At 34.9% G+C, this 27348-nt stretch overlaps 1 protein-coding gene across 3 annotated transcripts in view; it reads right to left on the reverse strand.

Moving 5' to 3' along the window:
* Positions 1 to 229: 229 nt before the first annotated feature.
* LOC150100541 (PSME3-interacting protein-like) overlaps positions 230 to 27348 on the reverse strand; it is a 148124-nt gene continuing 121005 nt past the window's right edge. For all 3 annotated transcript variants that reach the window (XM_090401410.1, XM_090401411.1, XM_090401409.1), the window contains 2 exons: positions 24128 to 24177; positions 230 to 707 (listed from right to left, as the gene is read on the reverse strand). In XM_090401410.1, the coding sequence (XP_090257536.1) occupies positions 394 to 707; positions 24128 to 24177 (364 nt within the window). In that variant the 3' untranslated portion in view covers positions 230 to 393. The remainder of the gene's footprint in view (positions 708 to 24127; positions 24178 to 27348) is intronic.

Consider the following 27348-nt stretch of genomic DNA (forward strand, 5'->3'; position numbering starts at 1 on the left):
CATTATTAGTTCACATAACGATACTACGTTTCTTAACATAATTTCACGGTATCTATTTTTAGTTTCTTCACTACTTGTGCAAATATTGTCTTACTTCAAACTCAGTCTTTTTTTTTTTATATAGTGTTCAAATATTATAACATTTACATATTTTGCGCTTTTTTTTTTTTTTAAATATGGTAAAAGATGTTTTTGCTACAAATATTTTATGTGAACATCACACATTAAACAAGGTCCAAGTGCTTTATTAATCGGTATTATTTCAAATGCAGATAAATGTCTTAAAATAAGGAGCATCAGACTGCACTAAACATAACATAACTACATTATCAAAGTGATTCATTATCACATACCATTTTCAGCATGATTAAAAGAAACAGTAGTAAAAACTCCTCAAGAATGATTATGAAATTGCTGTGTACGACCTCGTCTTCGTCCAATTAAATCATAGTCACAATCTTTTTCTGCTTCACTATTTGATGAATTATCAGAGTCACTGCTATCTGAATAAGCCCCTAGCCCAGGCAGAATTCCTAAACAATGCAGTCCACCTGTTATGGCATTTGATTTGTTTATAAAATTAGTTGGCATTTCACTAACTGTTGCGTATGACTGGTGATCAGAGGATGACGTCAGTTTAATCTGTGGAGAAATATCACTACTATGTTCTTCATTAGTTTCATGTTCAACTTTTTCTTGTGATCCGTCTGTAAACAATTCAAAATAAGCATAGAGCACATTAAATGCAATATTTGCATCAATATCCTTTTGACATATTAAAACAAACAAGCAATGAGAATTTTTGACATAATTAAAGGTCAGATCACAGACATTTCTAAAGATCACATACAAAACAAAAACCTGAATCAAATTTCTATTATCTTTCAACAGATTTAACATTATATTTAACAGATTTAATGTATCTTTTACCTGAACTATAAATATTAACAGTCCAAAAATTGGCAATTCACAAAATTAATACATTTATATTTCCTTATATTTTTTAACCATAATTTTTATAAAAATGGAAAGACAAAAACAAACTGATGTTCTTCCATACTCTCCTTTCTTTAGTATGTCAAAGAATGCCACTGTATCTGATATTTCACAGAGAATTTTGCCACGTAAATTTTATCTCTCTCTAATTCTAATAAAACTGACCCTTAAAGTCCAAAATCCTCATGTCTATTGCAATTTGTGAATCTGATCAACCTAAGCTGAACTACAACTTACAGAGCTTCATAGAGTCAATGACTCCTCATGGAGACTAACTATTGTTTCCACAATACCTTTTAAACCTTTCAAACTCATATGCTGATTATGCACTCAACCATCTCAGGCAATCTAGTTGGCTAAGTGGTTAGCATACACACTCTCCAGCCAACAGACTGTGGGTTCAAATCCTGCTGTGGACATGGATGTTTGTGATTGTCTTTAGGTGGGAGATGAATTTCATCTCCCAGTGCGAGATCACTGCCCTGCTTATTGGAGACCTTAGGTGGCTTGATAAAGTTCCATGTTTGGTCTCTAGAGCAGGGTTTCTGCATTAGGTAAAAAAATAATAAATAAAAATACAAAAAATATATAAAACTGATAAAAAAAATCTTTAGCCCATCCACAGTATGAAACGTACTATACTATAGGTTTGCAAATAACCTTTTGTATATAAGCTATATGTGATAGGAGCAAATAACCTATTAAAGTATCTTTAATAGCTTATATGCTTCTATCAAGTCTTCTCTTTTTCAATTATTCAGCCAGTTCTTGAAGCCCACACACTAATCTGTTCTCATAGGAAGCATCCCATAGACCTGGCACAACCTTGGTCATTCACCTCTGCATCCTCTTCATCACTTAATTTCCAGAGAATCCATGTGAACAGATCTGCACACATTAGTCCAGATGTGGTCTTAATAAAAACCTTATAAAGGGGATTAATAACCTCCTTCTTATGCCTGCTTTTCCAACAACCATGTAATCTGATGTGCTATTTTGGACTGTTTTTTTATTTTTTTTTATATGTCCTCCAAACTTCGACTCGCTGTCCACACTCACTTCCAAATCCCTGGCCTCATTAAGTTCCAATAGTTCAGTTCCATTAATATAGTATACAGTTTGTGATCTCATCACACCAAAGTGCATGATCATATACTTGACTAGCAGTCATTTACCTTCGCCCATGCTGCCAGTCTATTTAAGCCATCCTGCAGGATTTCTACACTAATCTCAAATTTGGAAAACAATTAATATAAAACAATTAATAAATGTACCATGCTGATATTAGGTTAAACTTCAAAGTAGATTTCTCCTTAAATGATGTACATGTCTGTGCATTCAGACAATTTCCTGATGCACCACCGAGAACCCCTTTTTTGGAATGCTGTTCAGCTCCCTCGTAACTGCACAATGTGAATCTCATGTCAGATTTTGAATGATGGCTCTATCAAGAATAGAACTGCTCCATTCAAGATTTAACAAGAGAACAATAAAAAGCGAAAACACACTTGTACTCTAGGCAAAACAGACATAATATGTGAAGATGCAGATATTAAATTTGCTTAAAAAGGAATTAAAATATAAAAGAAGAGGTTGAATCTTAAATTAAAATGAAATCGAAGGAGAAAATAAATATTAAATTGTACTATGTTTAAGGTTATTGTCTAAAATAGATGGAATCTTAATTTGTCAAAAACATCAATGTTAAAATATGCCATGTATAAAGTCGTGCATCATCATGTGAACGAAAGTTCAAAGGTTGCAGTTTGACCACCAAAGATGACGTAATGAGCGATGAATAGGCATTCGTGGAAGGCGCAAGAAATTCACGTTCCCTGAAAAAAGAGATGCGTGTACAGCAAGGAGGTGACGTCACTCGATGACAGCAAATTGGAGAACGTCGTAGACAAGTTTGGAGTGTGGAAAGAGGGCGCTATAATGGGGTTTAAAACGGATTCACATCTTTGAGAGGGGTTTTTTTTTCTTCTTTTTTTATGTTTTTTTTCTCCCGGTTCCTGTGGTGTTTCCCGGTCGTGTGTGCCACCCGTGGGTCTACTGCTCGAGGTTCACGAGAGAATCAGTATGACTGATACCTGACAAGATGCGTGAAGACGACAAAGCAGCAGCGTGTTTTCCTGCTGTTGAGCGATGCAACGCGAATCGAAGAAAATATAGCACGGCATGACGGCAGTGTTCGAGTTTTAGACCATCGGTGCGGATGTAACTGATGAGAAAGCGGCAAAGGATTCCTTTGAAGGTAAATCGTGTTAGAAGCGCCGACGCAAAAAGTTCATAAGCCCAGAAGAAACAAGTGGCTAATTCGGGATAAGCACGTGACTCCTATGTGGCGGCAATCCATAGTACAGAGAAACAATCTATAACAAAGAACAGACGGAAGAATTGAGAAAACATCTAACATGGTGGTAATGTACAAATCTTCCCCTTTGATGTGTTATCTACTGGTGACAAAGGTGTAAAATGGACAGAGTTTAGAAAGGAAGAGAGAGAGATTTTTGAGACAGTTTCCTGTGTTATGTAAAAATCGAATTGGACTACGTTCATAAGTTGTCTAGACCAAGTTTAATGTGAATGGATCATTAGTAGCAGTAATCTAGTCTAAATGAACATAAAATTCTGATGAGTGTATTTGATTAAAGTAAAGCAGGGTAATAATATCTGTTTGATTATTATTACCCTGCTTTACTTGTATTTTAGTATTAACCTTGATTTACTTGATTATATGTGTTGTTTAAATTATAATGTTCTTAGATAAATAATAAATGTGTTTTCCCATATATACCTGAGTTTGTCTGAGTAAGAGATTGAATTTTATCACTCATGAAAATATCGAACCATGTTTAGAGGAATAAAGGGGAATTTAAGATTGTCAAGGCCATGACTGTATACTGAGAACTCAATCTGCTTAACTACTTAATCTATATAAGGTATTATCTGAATTCTGGGAAAGTTTCTTCAGATAAGAATTTCTATCCTAGAGTTCTGACTGGTGCAGCATAAACAAATAAATTTCTTCAGAACTTGAAGAGATAAATGGCCCCAGAAAGTCAGTTCAGAAGCTAGATCTCAGTAGGCACAAGGAGAACAACCGAGGTAAAATATTTAAAAAAAACAACGACGTAACACTCATTTAGTGTTTGGAAATGATCTTTTAATGAAAATTTAAATTTTGGGAAAAGCAAATAATTGTCTGGAGTAAAGCTGGGTAAGCATGGTGGATGGTGAAGGGCAGCGACTTTTCTGCCTGCCAAAATTTGCTTCAACTGCAGCATTGCGTGAAAGTGACTGTCTTGAAGCAGGAACCAATCACTGAATTGGTACAATGCTGGTCTGACTCAATTCATTCCTTGTGAATGATGCAAAATGTCTTTATAAAATTCCACATTGATGTTTTGACCACTAGGGAGAAACTCGAGATGACTAACTCTTTCCACATCAAAAAAGCCATGAGCACTGTTTTCACTTGATTTTTGAAAATGCAACTTCTTGAGTTTTGATGAATTTTTTCTCACCCACTCTACAACCTGTTACAGGCTCATATATGAAACACCATTTTTCGTCACCAGTAACACTTTTATTCCAAAAATATTCATCTTCTTCTGCCATTCTTTACACAGGACTTTATCGCTACTCTGCTCCTCGTTTGTGTCACTTACAACACATAAAAACCTTCACTCACAAAATGCATGTTAACTCAGCAACTGCTGCACACAGGCTACTACTTATACTTGGTCATGTGACAGTCGAAGGTTTGCAACAAATATTTCAAGTGTCAGCCAACAGATGGGATGTGCAACAATGTTCTTGTGGTAATATTAGTCTGAAAACTTTTGAGCAACACCTTGTTTTCCCCCTTAAATAATTTCCTATATCATTGATGTATGTATTAAACATAAAGGACTAAGATAAATTTAGTTTAATCCCTTATCCCAGTGAGAGCAAACAAAGTTTCCGCCTGAAAATATTTTCAGGACTGAATATAGTGTTGTACTATCTTACCTGGTTAAGTAGTACAACACCAGGCAACTCGTAGCAAAGGTGGGATAGGAGTGTTGGTAGCTTGCTTCACCTTTGCTACGAGTTGCCTGGTGTTGTACTACTTACCCAATTAAGATAGTACAACACTATATTCAGTCCTGAAGATATTTTCAGGTGCAAACTTAGTTTGCTCTCACTGGGATAAAGGATTAAACTAAATTTATCATAGTCTAACTTAGTGAAAAATAAACTTTCAACATCTTTCTCTAAATCCAGAATAATTTAATAAAAAAAGGTGGCAAACCTTTTGGCAACTCCTATAGGTAAAGATGACCTTGCTACTGCTTCTGCCTGGTATCTCCAACTCTGGGCCTGGCTCCCACTGAAGAGACCTCAATAAAGGTCGAAACTAGTCTGGGTAGTGGCCTATCCCTTAATGCATAACAGTATACATATCCATAAGGAGATGTGTTTTGCATTATGGGAGATACTGGAATAGGAGTGTTGGTAGCTTGCTCCACCCTTGCTACGAGTTGCCTGGTGATGTACTGCTTACCCAGGTAAGATAGTACAACACTATATTCAGTCCTGAAGATATTTTCAGGCACAAACTTTGTTTGCTCTCACTGGGATAAAGGATTAAACTAAATTTATCATAGTCTAACCTAGTGAAAAATAAACTTTCAGCAAAGGACTAAGTACTGAGCCTTGTGGTCACCTGCCTTCTCCTGCACTCAACTCTTGCATAAATCACTCTGATACCTGTCCATCAACCACCCTCATATCTAAATCCTCATTTGCTCCAATTTATGAAACAGAGTTCCATGTAGAATTCTGTCAAATTAACAGTTTCAAATCCTCTCCAGTTAAAGACGTCATTGAAACATGCATCCTTATACACCAACACTTATTAACTTAACTATTCATTGCAAACTGAGAAATTTCAGCAATGATGGTTTTCTTTGATACTCGCCCAGATGAGGAAATAAAAACAAAGTGGTATAGGAAATTCCAAAAGACAAAAGCTTTCACTTTTCTTTTGGGATAAATGAGCAGTGTAGAAGTTAAAAGTTGCAACAGTTAAAGATGCATATTGGCTTCTTTCCTTACAGCATGCAAAGTGCAAACTATTTCCGTATTTAACTCCAACTTAATCTGTTATCTGTCAAGACTCCAATTTTATCAGATTTTATACTTCTGACTTGTAAGGCACTTTTTATTGCATCAATCTACCCAGTTCAAGGAAGACTTCTGCCAACCTGAACCTTTTCTCCCTCCCATTCTGTTTAAGTGGCCATACCACCTGAGATTAGTTCTACTAACACATTTCTGAATGATATTAATGTCATGTTCTTTTATAATATCCTCATTTTTAATATGATACTGCCATTGATGCACTACCTGTGGGATCAGCTAGTCTTGCATCAATTGCAGGCACAAACTTGACATTTTGTCTGTTTGCTGACTTGGGAAAAATGGAGTAAAACCAGGTTTAAAATTGCTTGGTATCTTTAACATTGATGCATCAGTTGGCTTCCTTAATCTTTCTCAGAACTCTGTGGTCTTGTCTTTGATCAAAGGCTTTATTTCTAACCAGTTCTCAGATCTCTAAGTTGAAATTTGTTTGAACACTGACTTATATACAACTAGTTTAGTGTTTTGACTAATTTCTCTCTCATTCCATATAAATTTATTCAGTTGACTTCCCAAAATGCTTTATTTGTTCTATGTGTTTTCCATTTGGTATTAGCTGATGTTTTCAATTCATAATGCATGATATTATACACACTAGAAAGGATGTGCAAAAAGATATGCACAAGATTAGGAGTGGACATTAGGTCAGAAGTCAGTTCTCTGTATTCCCTAAATGGCTACATGGAGGTCTTCACTAAATTATACAGCTTTTACCCTTGAGCATTACAACAATTTTCATATTCAGTGTTATTTCCCTCCCCCCCCTTTTTTTTTTTATATAGGTAAGTACTATGAAAGCTCCAATCATCTGGAATTCAACTATGAACAGGCATTCTGAATTATGCAGTGTAGTGCAGTAAAACTTTGGATTTGAAACTTCTCTGCCTAATTCAAACCTTGCCCCCCCCCCCCCCCACTGGATTTGTTGCTGTTTGCCCAATACTCCATTTCTCCAGTTTGAAATATGATAAATTAAAGATGCCAAGAAATTATATTCTTGGTTAAATCCTTTATCCAAGTGTAAGCAAATGAAGTTCGCACACGAAGTATCTTCATAACAGTTCTACTTGCATTTCAATCTTGGTATCCATTCTGGGTCTGGCTCCCACTGATGAGACCTCAATAAATCGAAACTGGTCTGGGTAGTGGCCTTTCCCATAATGCATAGTATTATACACACTAAAAAGGATACAAGTTTTTGGATTATGGAATACTAAGACAATTGATAAGAAGTCATTAGCCTCTATATACAAGTATCTTTGTCTTGAATATACTTCATGCACAAACATCATTTGCTTACACTTGGATAAAGGATTAAACCAATAATATAATTTTTTGGCATTTTTAATTTATAATATAATCAAGTGAAAAAAATTTTCAACATTATAATATGATGTTACTATCTGGAGTAATGGTGTCTATCCAATCTTGCTCTAGATTTTCTTTTACCAAGAATTTTACTATGCATTGTCTTCTTAAGAATGCTGTCATTTTCCATATGAAAAATATGTCCTGCTCACTGCAACTTTATGAACTTGATTATACTAGATATTATGGGTTCATTATATAACTGATTGTTGTATCTGATCGTCCAGAGATGATCATTATTCAATGGGCCAAACATTTTTCTAAAGTTTTTCCTTTCAAATGTTGAAACAAATTCTCCACCCTTGCTGTAAATATCCAGGTTTCACATCCATATGTAACAACTGGATGAATTACTGATTTATATATTTGTACTTTCAAGGAAAATCTTTTGAGCTAAGTACATATGAATGAGTGAGAGAATAGAAAGCCTGATTACCTCTCTTTATTCAATTCTGCACTTCCGCCATTTCGTTTGGATGTCTAGTGATCACCATTCCTAAATATTTAAGTTGTTCCACATATGATTCATTATATGAATTATTTTAGGTTTTTTGTTGATTAATTTTTAGCCCCATCTCTTGTGCTGATTTTTTCTAGTTACAAATACATTTCTTCTGCTTTCTTTAGTTCTTAATATGATGTTAATATGCTACAACCTTCACTGATTTGTTCATTAGTGTCTTTAGTATCTACTGGCAATGGTCAGATAATGTATTCTAAAGCTATTAAAAACTTATTGGAGCTAGACTATCACCTTGTTTTACTCCTTGAGTTATCAGAAAGGAGTCTGTTAAATCATTTTGCATTTTAACCTGTGCTTCTGAATTTTTCATCATTAACCTTGCAAGTCTTTATCCAAAAGGGTGGTCCAATGAAATTTCCTTGGAGACTTGAGTAATATGATTTCCCTCAAGGTTGCCACCTTGATCTCCAGACCAGCACCAGATAAGGCATTTCCTCCAATATTATGCCAACACTTGGTTGTCAGATCCCCATCTGTTTACTCCAGACTACAACCACATGGAGGTGGGGTGACATTTAGTTGTGAGATGCTTTATATTGTATATTATCAACCCATTACCAGCCTAACTTATATGGTACTAGCTTATCTGATAATCCAAAGTTATCAATCTCATATCATTTTAGTCTGCTAATGTCATATGCTTCTTGGAAATCAACAAACATCTGCTGAATATTTATATCATATTCACAAAATTTCTCTAATAATTATTTAATTACATGTATGACATCAATTGTGGATTTGCCTTTCCTGAAACCTCGAGAGACACCAATCATTTTCCACATAAATGCATTTAATCTGTTCTTCAAAACAGAGGTAAAGATTTTGCATGTTGTACATAACCGAGAAACATCTCTATAATTTCCACACACTTTTATCATTCTTATGTATCAGGCAAATTAAATTCTTTGACTATTATGTTTTGCCATTTGCTCTTTCTTCCATACTATTAAAACCAATTCATATATTCTGTCTTCTAGTTTCTTTCCTTCTGCTTTCAGTAATAACTCAGCAGGGATTTGTTCTTGTGTGAATGTATTATATTGTTAAGCTCTTGGCTCGTTGGTAGCTCTACAGAATCGTCTGCTTCAATAGTAGTTAGTATATTGATGAAAAGAGTGGAAGGAGGGTAATTATTATGGGGGATTTCAACTATGGTAACATTGATTGGAAGGAGGAGAGGACACATGTGAGGAAGGAAATGGATTTTATTCAATTATTAAGGGATAACTATCTGAAACAGCATGTAATTGAAAATACTAGGGGTGTGAGAGTGCTTGACCTGGTAATAGTATCTGAGAATTTGACTGTAATGAATATGACCATGTTGCCACCTATTGGTGAGAGTGAACCTGGGAGGTGGCTAAAGGTGTGAAATTTGTGATTAAGACAGGGCATATGTGGAATTACCGTGCTGGCAAGTATGACAGGCTTAGGAGATTGCTTGGATCAGTGCCATGGCATGTACAACTGCAAGGGCTGGACGTCGATAGAGCATGGGAAGTGATCAAAGAGCATTTACAAGAGGTTATGGCTGATTGTATACCTAAGGTCCGAATAGTGAAACAAGGAGGGGTTAAATGGATGAATAACACCATTAAGCTTGAGCTGCAAAAAAAGAAACAACTATGGAGGGAATTTAAAGAAAGGGGTGACCTGCAGGCACACGAACGATATAAAGTACAGGCTAGAAGGGTAACGAGTGTGGTAAAAACAGCAAAAGCCGATTATGAAAGGAAACTAGCTATGCAAGCAAAAGAGAATCCCAAACAGTTCTTTCAATATGCTGCAAGCAAGAGAAAAACTGTACATGGCAAAATGATTTTAAGGAATGACGATGGTAAAGAGTTCACTGAACCAGTCGATATAGTGGAGTTACTGAGCGCGCACTTTGCAAAAGTATATCATCCAGGTGGTGACGTTGAAAAAATGAAGGAACCATTAGTTTATATGGGAATTGTGATGAATGAAGTGGAGGTGAATAGTCTATTACAGAACCTTAATGTGAATACATCTGTGGGATTGGATGGTATACCGGCACGGGTCTTGCATGAAGCGGCTAATGAATTATCAGTGCCCTTGACCATGTTTTTTAATCTGAGTCTCAGGTCTGGCTTAGTCCCGAAGGCGTGGAAAGAGGGGAAAATAGTTCCACTGCATAAAGGAGGATCCAAGACTATGGTTGCAAATTACCGACCGATCAGCATATCAGGAGTCGTTGTCAAGGTCTTGGAGAAAGTAGTCAAGGGAAAAATACAGGAATGGATTGATGAAAATGAGATACTGTACAGAGGACAGCATGGCTTTGTGAAGGGTAGATCATGCCTCAGTAACTTGCTCAAGTTTTATAACAGGGTGACGGCTGAACTGGATAAGGGAAATGGGTTTACAGTGATACTGCTGGACCTGGCAAAGGCGTTTGACAGGATACCACATGGAATTCTAATCCATAAACTACAACATATGGGAATGGATATAGGGTTGGTGAGATGGATAGCTGGGTGGTTGATGGAGAGATATCAAAGAGTAGTTTATTCAGGAGTAGAGTCCAAAAAACGGCCTGTGACTAGTGGTGTGCCACAGGGTTCTGTTCTTGGACCACTGCTGTTTAATCTGTTCATTAACGATATAGGGAATGGTCTAAGTGGGACAGTTCATTTGTTCGCTGATGATGCAAAGTTGGGTAGGGCGATAGTGAATGCAGAAGATGTCAAAGTGTTGCAAGATGACTTAGATAGATTGGAGTTCTGGACTAAGGAGAATGGATGTCAATTTAATGTGACAAAATGTAAGGTTATGCATTTCGGAGTGAAAAGATTAGCAGCAGTATACCACATTGGTGGAACTGTACTCCAAGAGATTGATGAGGCCAGGGACTTGGGAGTGTTGGTGGATAGGGAGATGAAGTTTAGGGGGCACATTGCGAAAGTAGCTAAATCAGCTCATCAACTCACTTGGTTGTTGAAAAATACCTTGACGAGCAGAGAAAAACAAGTTATTGTACCTCTGTACCGAGCCCTGATAAGACCTCATCTCGACTACTGTGCCCAGATTTGGTCACCTCGGTTCCTTCTTGATGGGGAGGAGGTTGAGAGGATCCAGAGGCGAGTGACTAAGATGATAGCAGGTCTATGGAATGCACCATATGAGAACAGGTTGAAGATTTGTGGGTTGCAGAAACTAGTTGATAGGTGAAAAAGGGGAGATATGATTGAGACATTCAAATTGCTAAAAGGATTCTATAGGATTAATTCAGATGATATTTTTGAGATCAGGACTGGTGGTGGGAGAACTAGGGGACACCCATGGAAGCTGGGCAAGAGCGTGGTTAGCAGGGGTGTTAGAGCTGGGTTCTTTACTTTTAGAGTGGTAAATGAGTGGAATAAGCTGCCAGAGTCTGTTGTGGGTGCTATGACAGTGAGTGAGTTCAAGGCAAGGTATGATAGATACTGTGAGAATGTTGAACAGCTGTGTGAACATGATGTTTAGGGCCTCCCTCGATGAGTCTAAGGACTCCTGGAGTAGCCCGTGGTAATAATAATAATAATAATTTTGAGTTAAAGAGCTTATGTTCTTATTCAGCAATTCGTGGAAATATTCTCTCCATCAGTTTTTTTTTTTTTTACTGTTTCTTTGTTAACATGTTTCATTATCCATCTTTGCATATATACACTCCAGGCTTATATCCTTTATGTCTTTTCTTCTTTCAACAGATTTTATCTGCCTCTTGTCTCAGTTCTATATATTTTTCCTCTTTAATTCTAATTAATATTGCAGCAGAATTGTTTTATTAATTACTACTTGAGCACATTCTTCATCAAGCCAATCTGTTTTCATTTGTTTATTTTTGTATCTTAGAATTTCTTCTGCACTATTCAGAATCCATTGTCCAGCTTCTTTTTCTATATATCCTTTTCTACATTTTTTTCAACCTCTATTTTTTCTTTAATTATGTTCTAGAAATTGGCTTTAAGCTCCTACATGTTAAACTTTTGAATTCAAAGCTCCTCTCATCATTTTGAATTCAAAGTTAGCTATTTTTAATTTTTTGCAAACTGCCCCCCCTCCCCAATAGAAGATATGCTTCAATTGAAGGTGATTTTGGATGTACATATCCCACCCAAAACACGTATAATGTACAAAAAATTAGATTTGTGGAGTAAACCTAGGGATAGAGTAGAAAATATAGAAGAGCACTCAAAATCCCTAAAGCAGGTGCCATTTTGAAAAAAAATTATTTTGTCAGAAAAATGCAAATAAGAAATTAAAATACACACTTTGAGTAACATGACAGTAAACAATCAGAAATTGGACAATCTGGAAATAAAGTATGATTATTTTTAAAAACCCTCTAAAACTGTAATTATTCTGTGGATTCACCAGATAAAAATGGCTGACATACCATATTTTTCACCTTATAAGACGAACCATTGTATCGAACTCATCACATTTTTCATGTTGAATTTATGGGGGAAAAAAAAATTCTTTGCAGGACAAAATGCACGAATTATGCATTAAATTTTTCATGCACGTATTAATTTTTTTTATTTTAAATTTTAATATATGTATTATCTGTTTATTAGATAAAAAAAATTCTTGAAAAATCATCAAATCATTAAAACAACATATAATATCCATTCTATATATATAAAAAGATAAGCCAAAATTTGAAATGTTTTTATGTCACGTTTTAAATCAGGCCTATTTTAAATCCTACAAATATATGTTTGGAATCATTATTTTCTGAATTTATCCAACTTTAATGTGATAGTGTTAGAATTTCAAATTCTTATATCTTTTTAAAATTCTACACTAAAAAATAACACTGAAGTCGTAGTTTTTAATTTCAATAAATTATTACGAAATATTTTTGATCAAGTAAGTTTCTTGTAATAGAAATAGAAATAAAAATAAAGACTTTTCCATAAGACGTGTTTTTTTTAATCCTTATCCAATATCAAGATTCCAGAAATGACAAATGAAGGCAGCTCCCAGGTGTTGAGTCTTCAAAATTCGAGTCAGCCTGGAATTCCGGGGGAGCATAGGTGCAGGGGAAGAGCCCCCTAGTGTATGTGTATATATAATATAAACTAATATATTATTATCTAATATAATATAAGATTATGGTATGATAATATCAACAGAAAAATCAAAAACTATAGCCTTTAAAGCAGTCGTCTCCAAAGTGTAGTACGTGACCCCCTGGGGAATGCGAGTCGATACGTGGGGGTACGTCAAAAAAAGTTTTATATTGATAGGAAAAAAATTAAGTAATTAATTAAAGATAAAGGATATTACTTTCTTTCATCAATTAAACATATATCTAATATAGACAAAGACGTTATAAAGATCCTGTAAATTTAAATTTGTGAGTAGCACACGTTGGGCGACTTTGCACACATAATCGTCCGTGGCAAAGCTGTCATGTTTTTTAAAACTAGGGAGTAAATCTCTTACTTCTTATCATTGCCATTGTTTGTAGAGCATCCTAGTGTTGACAAGTCCAACTACAGAAGGAAAATTGCTTAGTTATCCTGCTATCTACAGATGACACCACAGTTGTATTAATTATTTGACTAATATAGTTCGCCCACCATTTATAGATCCCTTCTTGGCTTGGTGCCAAGAATAGTCGATTCATGCTGAAGAGGAGAAAGAAATGAAGGATGTACGAATTGGTCGCCAACATGCGAAATCACGTGCTTTCTTGTCTGTTGCTGTAATAGTACTAGCTTGATTTTTGTTGTTCCTTTTTTGCATTTTTTTTTATTATTAATTTGTATGATGGATCCAGTACTGTCAACAAGTTCTATTGTTACACGTTTCAGTAGCTCTTGCAAAAGAATATTGAATAATGTGCTGACATTCTGCGAAAAAGAATCGTCAGAAGGCCATCATCTTGTTTCCCTTTCTCAAGTCATAAAACGTGCAAGTGCAACTGCGGGAGTGTCGGGGTCGACTGTTAAAAGAATTCGTAACGAATCAAAAGGTGAAGGTAAGCCAAAATTTAAATCTCCTAAAAAAGGCGCCAGAGAAAGAAAACCATCGAAACCGTAGCTTTGAATGATTTTGATATAGACGTTATAAGAAGAACTATTCACGATTTTTACATGGTCGAGAAAATAGTGCCAACTGTTCCGAAATTGATTCCTGTGCTTAAAGAAAAAATTAATTTTCTTTGGAAAAGAGAAATTTTAAGGAAAATACTTCATGAAATCGGATTTTGTTTTAAAAAGTCCCAGAATAAAAGGAAACTTATCATGGAGTGAAGTGACATTGTTTTATGTATAACGCAGTATTTGAGAGCAATAAGACGTTTCAGGGAGGAGAAAAGACAGATTGTATATCTAGATGAAACTTGGATTGATGGTAATTTAACTTATGGAAAATGTTGGCAGTCTAAAGAAGAATGTGGAGTGCTACAAACCGGAAATGCCTCGCAGCGCATAATAATTTTGTGTGCGGGTGGAGAAATGGGTTTTTTTAGCGAATTCAAACTTACTATACAAAGCCAATTCAACTATTGGAGATTATCATAGGCAAATGAATTCTACGATCTTTGAAAAGTGGGCAGAAGAAAAACTGATTCCAAACCTTCCTAAAAATGCTGTTGTTATAATTGATAATGCTTCATATCACTCTATTCGATTAAACAAAGTTCCAAATTGGTCTAATAAGAAGCAAGTTCTTATGGATTGGCTCTCTGCAAATAACATTTCTCATTCCCCAGATATGTGAAAAATTGAATTGCTTAATTTAGTCAAAAGAAACTCGCCCACAACTAAACTATTTAAATTCGACATGACGCTCAAAGAGCATGGATTTCTAGCTTTGAGGCTACCACCATATCATTGCGATATTAATGCTATTGAGTATGTTTGGGCAGAAGTGAAAAGTTTCATTCGCCATCGCAACATAACTGAGGATATTGGCATGTCGAAACTTTTTAAGCTTTCAGAACAGGTGATTGAAAGTATTACAGTTCAAAAGTGGGGAAAATATTACTCTCATGTCACCTCATTGGAAAATATTGGGATAGAGACAGAATTATCGAAGAGTTGTGCGAACCTTTAGTGATCAGTTTAAGTCAAAGTGATGGCGATTTGGACACCGATTCTGATGACTCTGAAGATTAAAAGAATTTGACAATGGTATTTTTTCCAACTTTTTTTTGCATACTACTGAGAGTCACAACAAGTCATAAATAATTAATCAGTTTAGGACATTAAAGTGTCTCAGTTCTTTCTACCGTAAGTTTAGAATATCTAAGTTCATTTGAAATAATTTGTTTTTCTGTATAATTATTTTTATTTTATAGAAAACTTTCTTAAAAATAAACTTAGTTACATTTTTGTTTTATGCTATACCTTTTTTAATTTTATTAACACTCTACGTACATTTTTCCAACTGTTATACAAGCAAAATAGTTACACTTTAAAAACAGCAATGTTCATAAAAGAAAAGCTAAATTTTCCAACCTGTAATAATAAACAAACTCAGTTTGTTTATTATTACATCCCAGAAGACAGACTGATTACCCTATTATCGGAATGGATTCTCCTTTTTCTGACATGCACAGAAGTGTCGAGGGACCTCTAATCGGTGGGCGAACTATAGCAAGTTTAACAATTTTTTAGTATATATTGTTTCTGTGCAATTCCAACGCCTTGTTGTGCTTACTTTTACGTTTACACTAGAAATAGTGAATTAATATTATCAAAATTGCTTACATTTTTTAAAAGTGTTTGATATTATCAATAGTAAATGAATTATATTTAAATTTTACAAATTAACCCTCACAAAATGGATAAATGGTTAAAAAAATTTCCTCCAAAGAAACTCTTTCAATCAATTGGGGGGGAACGTGCTATTTATTTTTTCTGTCTTGGGGATATGCGATCAAAAAAGTTTGAAGACCACTGCTTTAAAGGACAAGCTCCAGCAAGAACTAAAATAGTAATAGATAACAAGATCTTAGAACAGGTGAATTCATTTAACTACCTAGGATGTATGATCACATATGAAAATGAAAAAGATATAAACGTAAAAATTGCAAAATATTTGAAAATAACAGGTGTAATTAACTCTATGGTTAAAAAAATTTCCTCCAAAGAAACTCTTTCAATCAATTGGGGGGGGGGGGACGCGCTATTTATTTTTTCTGTCTTGGGGATATGCGATCAAAAAAGTTTGATCGCATATCCCCAATGTCTTAATGTATGGAAGCGAAATCTGGACAATAAAACAAAAAGACAAACAAAGATCAACAACAGCAGAAATGAAGTTTACGAGAAAAACTGCAAAGTATACCCTATTTCAGTGGTGTTCAACCTTTTTTACTAAGCGAGCTACTTTTTTATAAAAAGTTATTCGCCGATCTACTCTCTTATATAGATCACGTTCCCCCAACCTGATCAGTTAATATTGGGAATTTTTCATGTGCATACTTCCAAATGACTTCATTGTTTATTGATTTTAAATGCAAACTATTCTGAATGTTTATTATCTCAAGTTCTACTTCAGCTTGGTTTATATCAAACAGTCCACTAATTTTATTTGAAATTTCTGTTATGTTCAAGTTTTCTTGAAATGGATTATTGATAAAAGATACAATCATTTCAGTTTTATTAAAATCTGTATTTCTTCCTCAACTAATTCTATTTCACGAATAAATTATTTTAAATCATAGCGAAGCATTTCTTGATTTTCTTCAAAAATTTTAATAAATATGGGAGATGTTTAAATTTGCAGTCATTTATATTTTTCTTTAATAAAAGTAAGTATTGTTGGAAACTTTTTATTGAACTTAACATGTCAATTAAATTTTTATCTCTACCTTGTAACTCTAAATTTAAATTGCTTAATTTCGTACAGAAATTTACTAAAAATGATAAGTGTAACAACCATCTTTTATCACTCAATTGTGGATAAATATCTTCTTTTTCATCAAGAAAATTTTTTATATTGTTAATTAATACAAGAAATCTTTCTAAAAATTGACTTCTGCTGAGCCAGCGAACATTATTGTACAACAGAAGTTCCATATCATTATCTGCCTGTAATTTAAATAACCGCCATTGCAGGGCTTTTCCTCAAACAGAATTTACAATTTTAAATAACATCCAAAACATCTTTTGCATTAAATCTTTTACTATACAGTACTTGTTGGTGAATAATACAGTGGTACGTTAAAAAATCTGGATAGTTGTCATCGTTTTTACATAATGAAATGAAGCCTGATTTATTACCTATCATTGCAGAGCACTATCAGTAGTAATAAACACAAGTTTAAAAAGCAGAAGTTTGTGATGTTTCACAAATTCATCAAATGCAGAAAAAATGTCTTCTCCCCTAGTCCTTCCCAATAATGGTATAATTTTCAAAAGTTCTTAACTTGAATAATCTTGAAATACCATGCAAATAAATACCACTAACTGAGCAATATCGGTGAAGTCGTTTGATTCATCAAAAAGTAATGAAAATGCAACACAGTGGTGAATGTCTGACATTAATCTGGCACGGAAACTTTTCTCCGGCAATTGGAACACTTCCTTTCGGCAATTTGAAATGTTGTCTGCAGCCTAGAAGTAGTCTCTCTCTAGCGACGTCTTGAACCAAGAAGCTCCTTTCTGGAAGTGGGAAACTCCTCTCTCAAGCATCGTGGATCCGGGCAGTCTCTCTGACGGTGACTCTGGACCGGCGGCCTCCTCTCTGACAGCAATTCTGGAACTAGGACCCCTTCTGCTTGCTTCAGTCCCTTTTATTAGGCCTCCTCTGAGGCCTCACATGAAGTTTGGCAACCCCCAAAGAATCGGTATGAGTCTTTCATCTTAAGTTTCAAGTTCGGCACGCCTTTGGTTCTCCTCCGCTTTCTTTTGATTGTAAGTTGCCGGCCATCGGAAAGTTGTTTGACCTCTTTCTGACTGAATTCAGAAATGTTTACACTTAGAGCCTGCAAGCCTTTCTCATACATGCAAGTTTCAATAACAATCTTTCTAATGCCGCCATGTACAGCTTCGGTGACAAAAACATTGCCTTTGTTTTTAACACTCTAACATATTCTTATTAAAGCAGTATATACAGTTAGCTTCAAAAGAGTTATTTACAAAAACATCTAATACAAACTATACCGAGACAAACAAAGTTTATTTTTTTACAATATTCACATGGGACTTAACCTAAGTAATAAATCGATGTAATGTGCTTTGGAATATTTAATATTTAAGCTACAATCGAGTTTTTACACTTTGCTTATAATCGTATTCACTCAGCTGGCTGTTTGACTTCCACTGATCCAAATTAATTAATTTACCGGGACTTATAAGAAAATTACTGATTTGACAATTTTAACGAAAAATAAATAAACAATGGCAATACACTTAAAGCGAATTAAAAATAATACAAAATAATGATAAATAAAATATTATGTTTTCAGTTTTAATTAAATTTGTAAGTAAGGAGGAATACACAAGAGATCAACCAAAAATCACTCTGCGATTGACGGGTTGAACACCCCTGCCCTATTTGATCACAAAAGAAATGAAGAAATTATGAAAGAATTAAACCAAGAACCAGTAATAGAAAAAATTAAAAAATATAAACATAAATGGATGGAACACGTTCAAAGAATGAAAACAGAAAGATTACCAAAACAAGCTTTAAAGTACAAGCCATTAGGAAAAAGAAAACCAAGGCGTCCTCTTAAACGATTCAATGATGACTTCTAAGGCCGGAAAAGGATTTAGGCCATGCTAGGCCTAAATCCTTTGTACGCATGATGATGATATAACATAAACAAAATAATTTTTATAAATTTCATTAATCTTCTTTTCAAATCTTTATTCATCTTCATCTATAGCCAGAGGCACTTCATCCATATTAGCTATCTGTGTAAGTTCAAAATTGTCTCATTTTCTAGCATTTATGATGAATCGTTGAAACTCGATTTTATTTTCAAATTCATCTGGCATTTTTTGTGATAGTTTTGTCTTTGCATGCATGCATAAATCATTTCTCTTCATAAATCTAAAGAACCATGATGCCAACCCTGTAAAATCAATATTTCTTTCTGTTGCCAATAATTTTGCTGTTTGAATAATAATTTTTATAGATACATTTTAATTCATTTTCAATTTCTGGCTATTCTGCCAATTTTCTGTGGAGCTCGTGTTTTTTTGAACTTGCTTCTATCAATTGCTGCTTTTGTATCCTCCAAGTTGATACCATTTTTTATGTAGGTGGAGGCCCAAAGTGCTGCTCTGTTGCCCTATTGTCATTCTTTTTTGCGTACTCAATCACATTTCACTTAAATGCAATCATAACTATGTCTGTGCTTTGCAGACTCCATGGGTTATAAAAAAAAATTAAATATAATAATCTATTGATTACTAGTTTAAATGCGTGATTGTTAACGACCGTGCAACTATTCAAACTGATCACGCATAAGCAATGACTCATTGTAACTGTGCATATATATAAAAAATACATCGGTGTATAAGACGCACTGGTTTATAAGACACATTCAACTTATAGGACTCATATCCTAATTTTCAGATAAATTTTAGGTACAACAAAGCGAGTCTTATGAGGCAAAAAATACAGTAATTAACAAGTGCCAGAAAAAGTCTAAAAAAATATTTTTTTCCAATAGGTTACCAAATAACTCACTTCAATCAAAATACAAAATGAAGCAGCTTCAGTTTTAATTTGATTGAGTAATCATTATGGATGACAAACTACTGAACAATGATTGGGTAGAAAAGGAATCTCGCGATAAGAATGATGGGAGAAATGCATCTCAGTTAATAATGTAACCATTTTTCCACTGGTCGATGAGGGTGTTCATGCTGTACTGTCTTAGGAGGTAGCTAACTATATACATGTTCCAATTAGGACAGGTTACATGATGAATTATGAAGCTGGAAATTATGACAAACTCAGGAGATCACTATCTTTGATCCTGTAGTATGTTACTGAATGGGAAGAATACCAGCAATGCATGGGAAACTTTGAAAAGGTCCTCAAAATGGGGCAGTATCCGAATATGTCCCTAGAGTTCAAAGAAGAAATAGGATGGGAGTGAAATGGATCTATAATCTTATTCAGCATGAAAGACATAGACAGTTAATGTGAAAAGAATATTGTGAGAGGAGTTAAGATATATATGAAGAGCACGAGAGAAAAATTACAAGTATTATAAGCAAAGTTAAATAGGAGTATGAAAAGAAATTGGCTGTGCAGGCTAAAGGCAACACGAAATAATTTTATCATTATGCTGTAAGTAAATTAGTGAATTTCACAAAAGGGTGCCGCATACTCGTGTCAGAAGCTGATGTGATTGCTCAAATAACAAGTACACATCTGTCTATCTAAGATCTATCAACTAGATGTATATAATATGGTGGATAATGCTACCATTACATTGGAAAGAGATAAAGGTGCATAAGAATGAGGTTGAAGAGCTGTTATCTAACCTGGATAAGAATTTGGAAATAGGGACAGATGGGATATCAGCACAGACACTAAAGGAATGTTCAGTCAAACTGGCTTTTCCCTTGACATGCTTGTATGACTTGAGTCTCAACTCAGGAAAGATCCCACAGGAATGGAAAGAATGTATGATAGAGATTGTATGAGTAGAAGGGTGGTGCAAAAACTGTTGCTAATTAGTGACTACTAATTAGCAACAGTTTTTGCTAATTAGTTTTGCTAACCAGTCAGTATGTTGTTTATTATTTTAATGGTATAATAGAACACAGAAACTAAGTAAATAATTAATTTATTGACTTGATGCTGATATTTCGCTGGTATTATAACCAGCATCTTCAGAGCACAAAAACACTGTTTGTCACAATACGCGAGACTAAAACAACATGGTGTACTTAACCAAAATTGTAGAGGCAACACAAAGACTAGAGTCCTGATTTTGGTGCCCTCTATCTGAAAAAAAAAAAACACTATCATATATTACTAGAGTCCTAGAAAAGTGCTGGTTTTTTCTTAATATGACTGTCTCCCAGATCTTCGGCAAGTTAATACAGCCATATTTGTTGAGATTTGGAGTGTGTTTTAGGGCTTCTGTCACCTCTAAGAACAATCTCTCTGATTTATATGGGTTTCTGTGTAGTACTTTTGTGTTTTTCCAGTTGATCCTGTGTGCAGGGGTATCCAGAGCATGGTCTGCGAGGCCCGACTTTCCATAATGATATTTCCGGATGTATCGTTTATGTTCGCTGATGCGGATATTCACAGTTCTTCCTGTTTGACCGTAGTAGGCGTGATTGCATGAGCAGGGTACTTGGTAGACTCCTGGATGTGATAAAGGAGGAATGCTGTCCTTGGGTGAGCAGATGAGGGTGGCTAATTTGCTACATGGTCTGAATGTAGTGCGTAGTTTATGTTTATTGAGAATTCTTGAGATCTTTTCGGATGTGCCTTTAACGTAAGGGATGGTGACTGTTTTGTTGTAGTTCTCTGTGGTGGATGGTGGGAGGGGTTTCTTAGGAGTGTTTAGTATTTTGTTTATTTTTTGTGGATTGTAGCCGTTGGCCAAGAAGGTGTGGCGTAAGTGAGTCAGTTCAGCAGTAAGAGCCTTGTCATTTGAACAGATTGCTCTCACTCTATGGGTTAGCGTTTTTAATATGCCATATTGTTGAGAAGGATGATGGTGTGATTGTTTGTGTAAGTATCTGCCTGTATGTGTGGGTTTTCTGAAAACTGAAAATGATAAGGAACCATCTGGGAGACGTGTGATGAGTGTATCCAGGAAGGGCAGACAGTTGTTGGCTTCCAGTTCCATAGTAAAGTGGATTTTTGGATGTTGGCTATTTAAATGTGCTAAAAATGTTTTCAATGTCTCAGGGCCATGTGGCCAAATAGCAAGCCCATCATCAACATAGCGTAGCCAAAGTGTTGGTTTGAGAGTGGCTTTAAGTACACTTTAAGTACGTTAATGTACTTGGTTTAAGTACACCATGTTGTTTTAGTCTCACGTATTGTGACAAACAGTGTTTTTGCGCTCTGAAGATGCTGGTTATAATACCAGCGAAATATCAGCATCAAGTCAATAAATTAATTATTTACTTAGTTTCTGTGTTCTATTATACCGTTAAAATAATAAACGACATGTTCGACGAACACATAAGTCTGTCCACACGAACCAGTCAGTATCTTTGGAGTGGTAAACTCTCTCATACAGAAATGGGTCAATAAACAAGTTATACTTTTTGCAAGGAACAGCATGGGTTTATTAAAGAGAGATGATGTCAAAGCAATTTGCTTGTGCAATATTTTATAATGTTAATGCTGAGTTCAAAAAAGGAAATAGATAAATAACAATTCATCTATTTCCTTTATGAAATAGCAATGTCCTTGGTTGGATATTGCTAAGGCATTTGATAATATACCACATGAAAGACAGCTTCATGAACTGAGGAATATGGAATTGAAATATAAACTATTTACTTGGATAAGTGGGTGTCTCAGAGATAGGTATCAAAAAGTGGTGTGTGGGGGGAGGGGGGGGTTGAATATTAGATTTAAGATGACCAGTGATGTATCCCAGGAATCAGTACATGGACCATTTTCATTCAATCTATATATTATTGATACTGGAAAGACCTGACAGGACATGTTTATTTGTTTGCTGATGATGCAAAGATAAGTAGGGCAATCAAGAATGCTACTTTATATCTACCCTATATATATATAAAATTATAAGCCTTTTTATGTCACATTTTGAAACTCAGGGGCTATCCTAAGTGTCGAGTCTTCAAAATTCGAGTCATCAGAATTCAAGGAGAACCAGCCTACCAGTCCGGAACAGGGGGATTGGGTGGCGTAGGCGCCAGGGGGCATAATCCCCCCCTAGTATGTGTGTGTGTGTGTGTGTGTGTGTGTGTGTGTGTGTGTGTGTGTGTGTAGCACTTAATGATTTGAATAAGCTGGAAGTGGGCAAATGATGGCTGTCAATTCATGTTAGTAAGTGTAAAGTTATGCACTTTGGTATGATGAGATTTCCAGCAGCATATTATACCAGTGGGATTATGCTACAAGAAACTGATGAGGCTAGAGATCTCGGAATTCTAGTGGATGGACAGGAATTTGAGGTTCAAAGGTCACATCAATGCAAACACTGCAAATACAACTAGCAAGATAATTGCAATATTGAAACACTGATATGTAAGAATAAGGAAGTCATTTGCCTATTCACAGGGTAGTAGTAAAATGCACTTGGACTACTGTGTACAGATTTGGTCTCCTGGGTTTTGGAAGATTTCCATCCCCCAATCCTTTTCCAGTGCTGCTTTATTCTATTAAGCCTCACATGAGTAAATGATGAAGTGCATGTATGCATGCCACAGGCAATGGCATTGGTAGCAGAACAGTGACTTAGATAGGGGGAGGGAAATCTTCCAAAACCCAGGAGACCAAATCTGTACACAGTAGTCCAAGTGCATTTTACCACTACCCTGTGAATAGGCAAATGACTTCCTATTTGAATAAGCTGGAACAATGGACATATGATGGCTGTCAATTCATGTTAATAAGTGTAAAGTTATGCACTTTGGCATGATGGGATTTCCAGCAGCAATTATATTGGTGGGATTATGGTACAAGAAATGTATGCTACCATATGTTGTTGGAAAATCAGTGATGTACCTATATTAATAAATTTTTTTCTTTTTCTCTGTTCTCAACATTAAACTTATGATTTTCATGTACTCTAGGTTCTGAAATCTGCTGTTTCTAGAAACTTCAAAGTGATAAGAGCACGTATAAGATTAGGCTGGGGAGACAGTAACAATGCAGCATATTAGTTGAGTAGAAAGGTATATGTGTTGGTCATTCGTGTGTTCAGTTTTTTAATACAGTTTTAATTCACGACACAGTATAATAAGAAAATAAATAATATATTTACTTTTTTGCTCAAACAGTTTATTAAAAAATAATAATAATTTAACAGAATACCAAGAAATTCACTGAATGAATGAATACAGTTATAAAATAAGCAAGAAACATTACTAAATTTATGAAATAATTAACATAATTTACCTGAGCTCAAAGTTTTATTTTTCTTTTCCTGAGAAGATGAAGATTCATGCCTTAAAAATATATATTGAAAGTCAATTACAGATTACTGTGATTCAAAATTGAAGGCAGCATCACATAAGAAATCATATTATATATATATATATATATATATATATATATATATATTATTGTTCATCTTATATATTTATGTACAGTATAAGGATCCATACTTATACTGTACATAAAACTTCACATTCTTTATATAATAAATGTTTACTGTTTATGATGAACAACTTCAGATAAGAGAAACAACCATTATAAGTTTCTCTCCCTGTCCCTGGAAGAAAAATATCAAAATCTGCATTTTCTATCTTTCTTATCTTCTGTTACCTGACACAATTAGAAATGGCAGTTGGAAAAAAAAAATTAAATTAATGAATTTTTGCTAATATTTGTGACCACCGTAATATTTACAGCACTATTAGAACAAGCATAAATAGAAAAATAGAAAATAAATAGAAAAATAGAAAAAACTAAGCAATAAGGCAGCCACTGTAACTGTTGAAAAAAAACTTCACTCTTAAAGAATAAAAATATAAAATACAAAACATCTCTATATTATTGCTGGAATGGTTGGCCGAGTGGTTAGTGTATCCGCTCTCCAACCAAAAAAAGGCTGTGGGTTTGAATCCTGCCGTGGGCATGGATGTTTGCAATTGTCTGTGAAAATATTAGTGGTGGTGGTCGGCAGTAGATAGCATTGGTGTAGATGATGAAGATAGTTGCGATTGGTGAAATGTGTGGTGGAGACAGGTGTAGAGTAGGCGACCTCCCTCGATGAACCTTTGGACTCCCTGGAAGTGTTACGTAATAATTATTATTATCCAAACAACATGTGCACCTTGGTTGGAAAGATCCGAAACATACTAGGATGAGAAGAACATTTATAAATGCTTTTGGATTGAAGATGAGTTGGGCAGTCTCACAGAATTAAGTAACAGGGTAGTCCCTCCCAGAAATTCTCAACTACCAGACAAAAACATAAGCAACTGATAGACAATGGATATAAGTTTAATTCCCTAATCAGTAAAAACAGATGGAGACAAGTTATTTAGGCACAACATGCTACTGGGCTTAGCTGAACATACAAGGTAATATGCAATACTATAACAATATGGGCATGAATATTTAAAAATATATGAATTAAAAAAAAAAAAAACATCAAGAATAAATTATTTGGCATTGCAAGTCAGACATTATAGCTACAATTATGACTGTCATAACACACATTGAATATGTGTAAGGAGAAAATAAATAGTAATTGTATAATTAAGTGACACAGCCACTGAATTATTTCAGAGACATCTGAGAAATTATTTTTCTTAGAGTCGCATCCTTCCATCATGACCTTCTTATATTCTTTATGATAGCTTAAAAGTGGAATCTGCTTTTATACTGAATTCTTGTGTTTCTCTATTGAATTTTCATTTTGTACTGATAGCCAAGGTTCCAAAACTTGATATAACAGTTTGCAGTACGTGGTTATAATCTTCCTATTCTTTGATCAAATTTTTTTCAGATCTCTCAATTCAGTCAATCATCATCAACAACCATGGGTCCAGCGCCCGTAGCTGTCCAATGCCATTTTGACATGATTCCTCCACTGCATTGTGCATGGACTAAGTCATCTTAGTCCATGCACAGAGCCTCCGCATCATTTGACAATGTCATCGCCCCATTCTCTGTTTGGTCTTCCTTTTTTGTTCTTTTGTTTAATCATCACAAACAGCAACATTTTTATTTTCCTCTCATCATTTATTCTACATATATAGCCAAAGAGACATAGTTTCCTTTTGATTATTTTCTGGGTTGTATTCATCTGTAAATTTCTTCATTGTTCACTTTCTGATCCAGCTTATTCTCAAGATCTTTCTATAGCACTTCCTCTAAAATGCTAATATCCTCCTTTCAGAATCTCTAAAAAGTACCCAGGCCCACATCCATAGAGCATGCTGCTGAAGATACAGGTTTCTACAATGAGCAGTAAGTTTGCATCTTCATAGCTGGACTCTTCAATATTTTATCTATGGTTTTTAAAATAGTTGTTGCTCTGGCTATTCTAATTTTTATCTCTTTTTTTTTTGGGGGTCCAAATCATGCATCATGTGGCATTCAAGATATTGAAGTGTTCCACATTTTCCGTTGAAATCTGTCTATCGTAATTCTGTTCAGTAACTCCTGTTGTCCGAATAGCATTGTTTTAGTTTTTTCAAAGTTGACATTTAGTCCATATCTTTTTCCTTCTGTATATAGTGTTTGCAATATCTGTTCCAGCCTTGATGCATCTTCTTCAATCAGGAAAATGTCATCTGCAAAGCAGAGGTAGTTTATTCTAATGCAATTTATTGAAATGCCTCCACCTTCTTTAATCTTATCTAGTGTTCTTCCCAGATGTGTGATGAAGATGACTGGTGATATTGGGTGCCCGTGTCTTGTGCCTTGACTAGTGGCAAACCAATCTCTAGTCTCACCTGCTATCCTGATTTTTGTTTGTGCTTGGCTGTTTATATCTTTCAGCAGGCAGATCAATTTATTGTCCACACCATGAAGTCCACGAAACAGTAGTATATCTTTTTGTTCTTTCTTTGAGCTTCCTCTGCTATTAGTCTTAGTGTGAGTATCTGTTGCACTGTACTTTGATCTTTTTGAAATCAAGCTTGCTCATCAGGAAGATGTGCCTCCATGTGATCCTTTAGGTGTTCTGTTAGTATTTTCATCAGCACTTTGCCAAGATGACTCATTAATGCAATAGTTCTGTAATTGGATGTAATTTCCTATTGTGGATGGACATTGTTATGTCCATCCACAATAGGAAACTGTTAAACCCTTCTTTAAATAATATGAAAGAGGTTTAAAATAGTGTGTTGAGTGAAGGGCTACAGATTAGTTTCCTAGTAACTGTGAGGAAAGACAACTGCTTAACACATTCATGTCAGGTTGTGTCTGGCACACATGTGAAACATATATAACATTTCAGGTTTAGTTTTTTAATGGTATAGAAAATCTCAAAAGTTATTTCAAGTGGGAAAAGAAAGAAAAAAAAAACACTTTTCCAAATACTGAGTATTATGTAAAATGAACTGGTTTCTTTGCCTTTTGATGAATATAATACACCAGTGCCTATCAGTATTTCAATTTTTATGATTACATCATCTTACATTATATATATATAAAAAAAAAAA

This window comes from Typopeltis vanoorti, chromosome 12, assembly GCF_054136105.1.
Source record: "Typopeltis vanoorti isolate ZY-2024b chromosome 12, IOZ_Tvanoo_1.0, whole genome shotgun sequence".
In the NCBI taxonomy this organism is placed as follows: domain Eukaryota; kingdom Metazoa; phylum Arthropoda; class Arachnida; order Uropygi; family Thelyphonidae; genus Typopeltis; species Typopeltis vanoorti.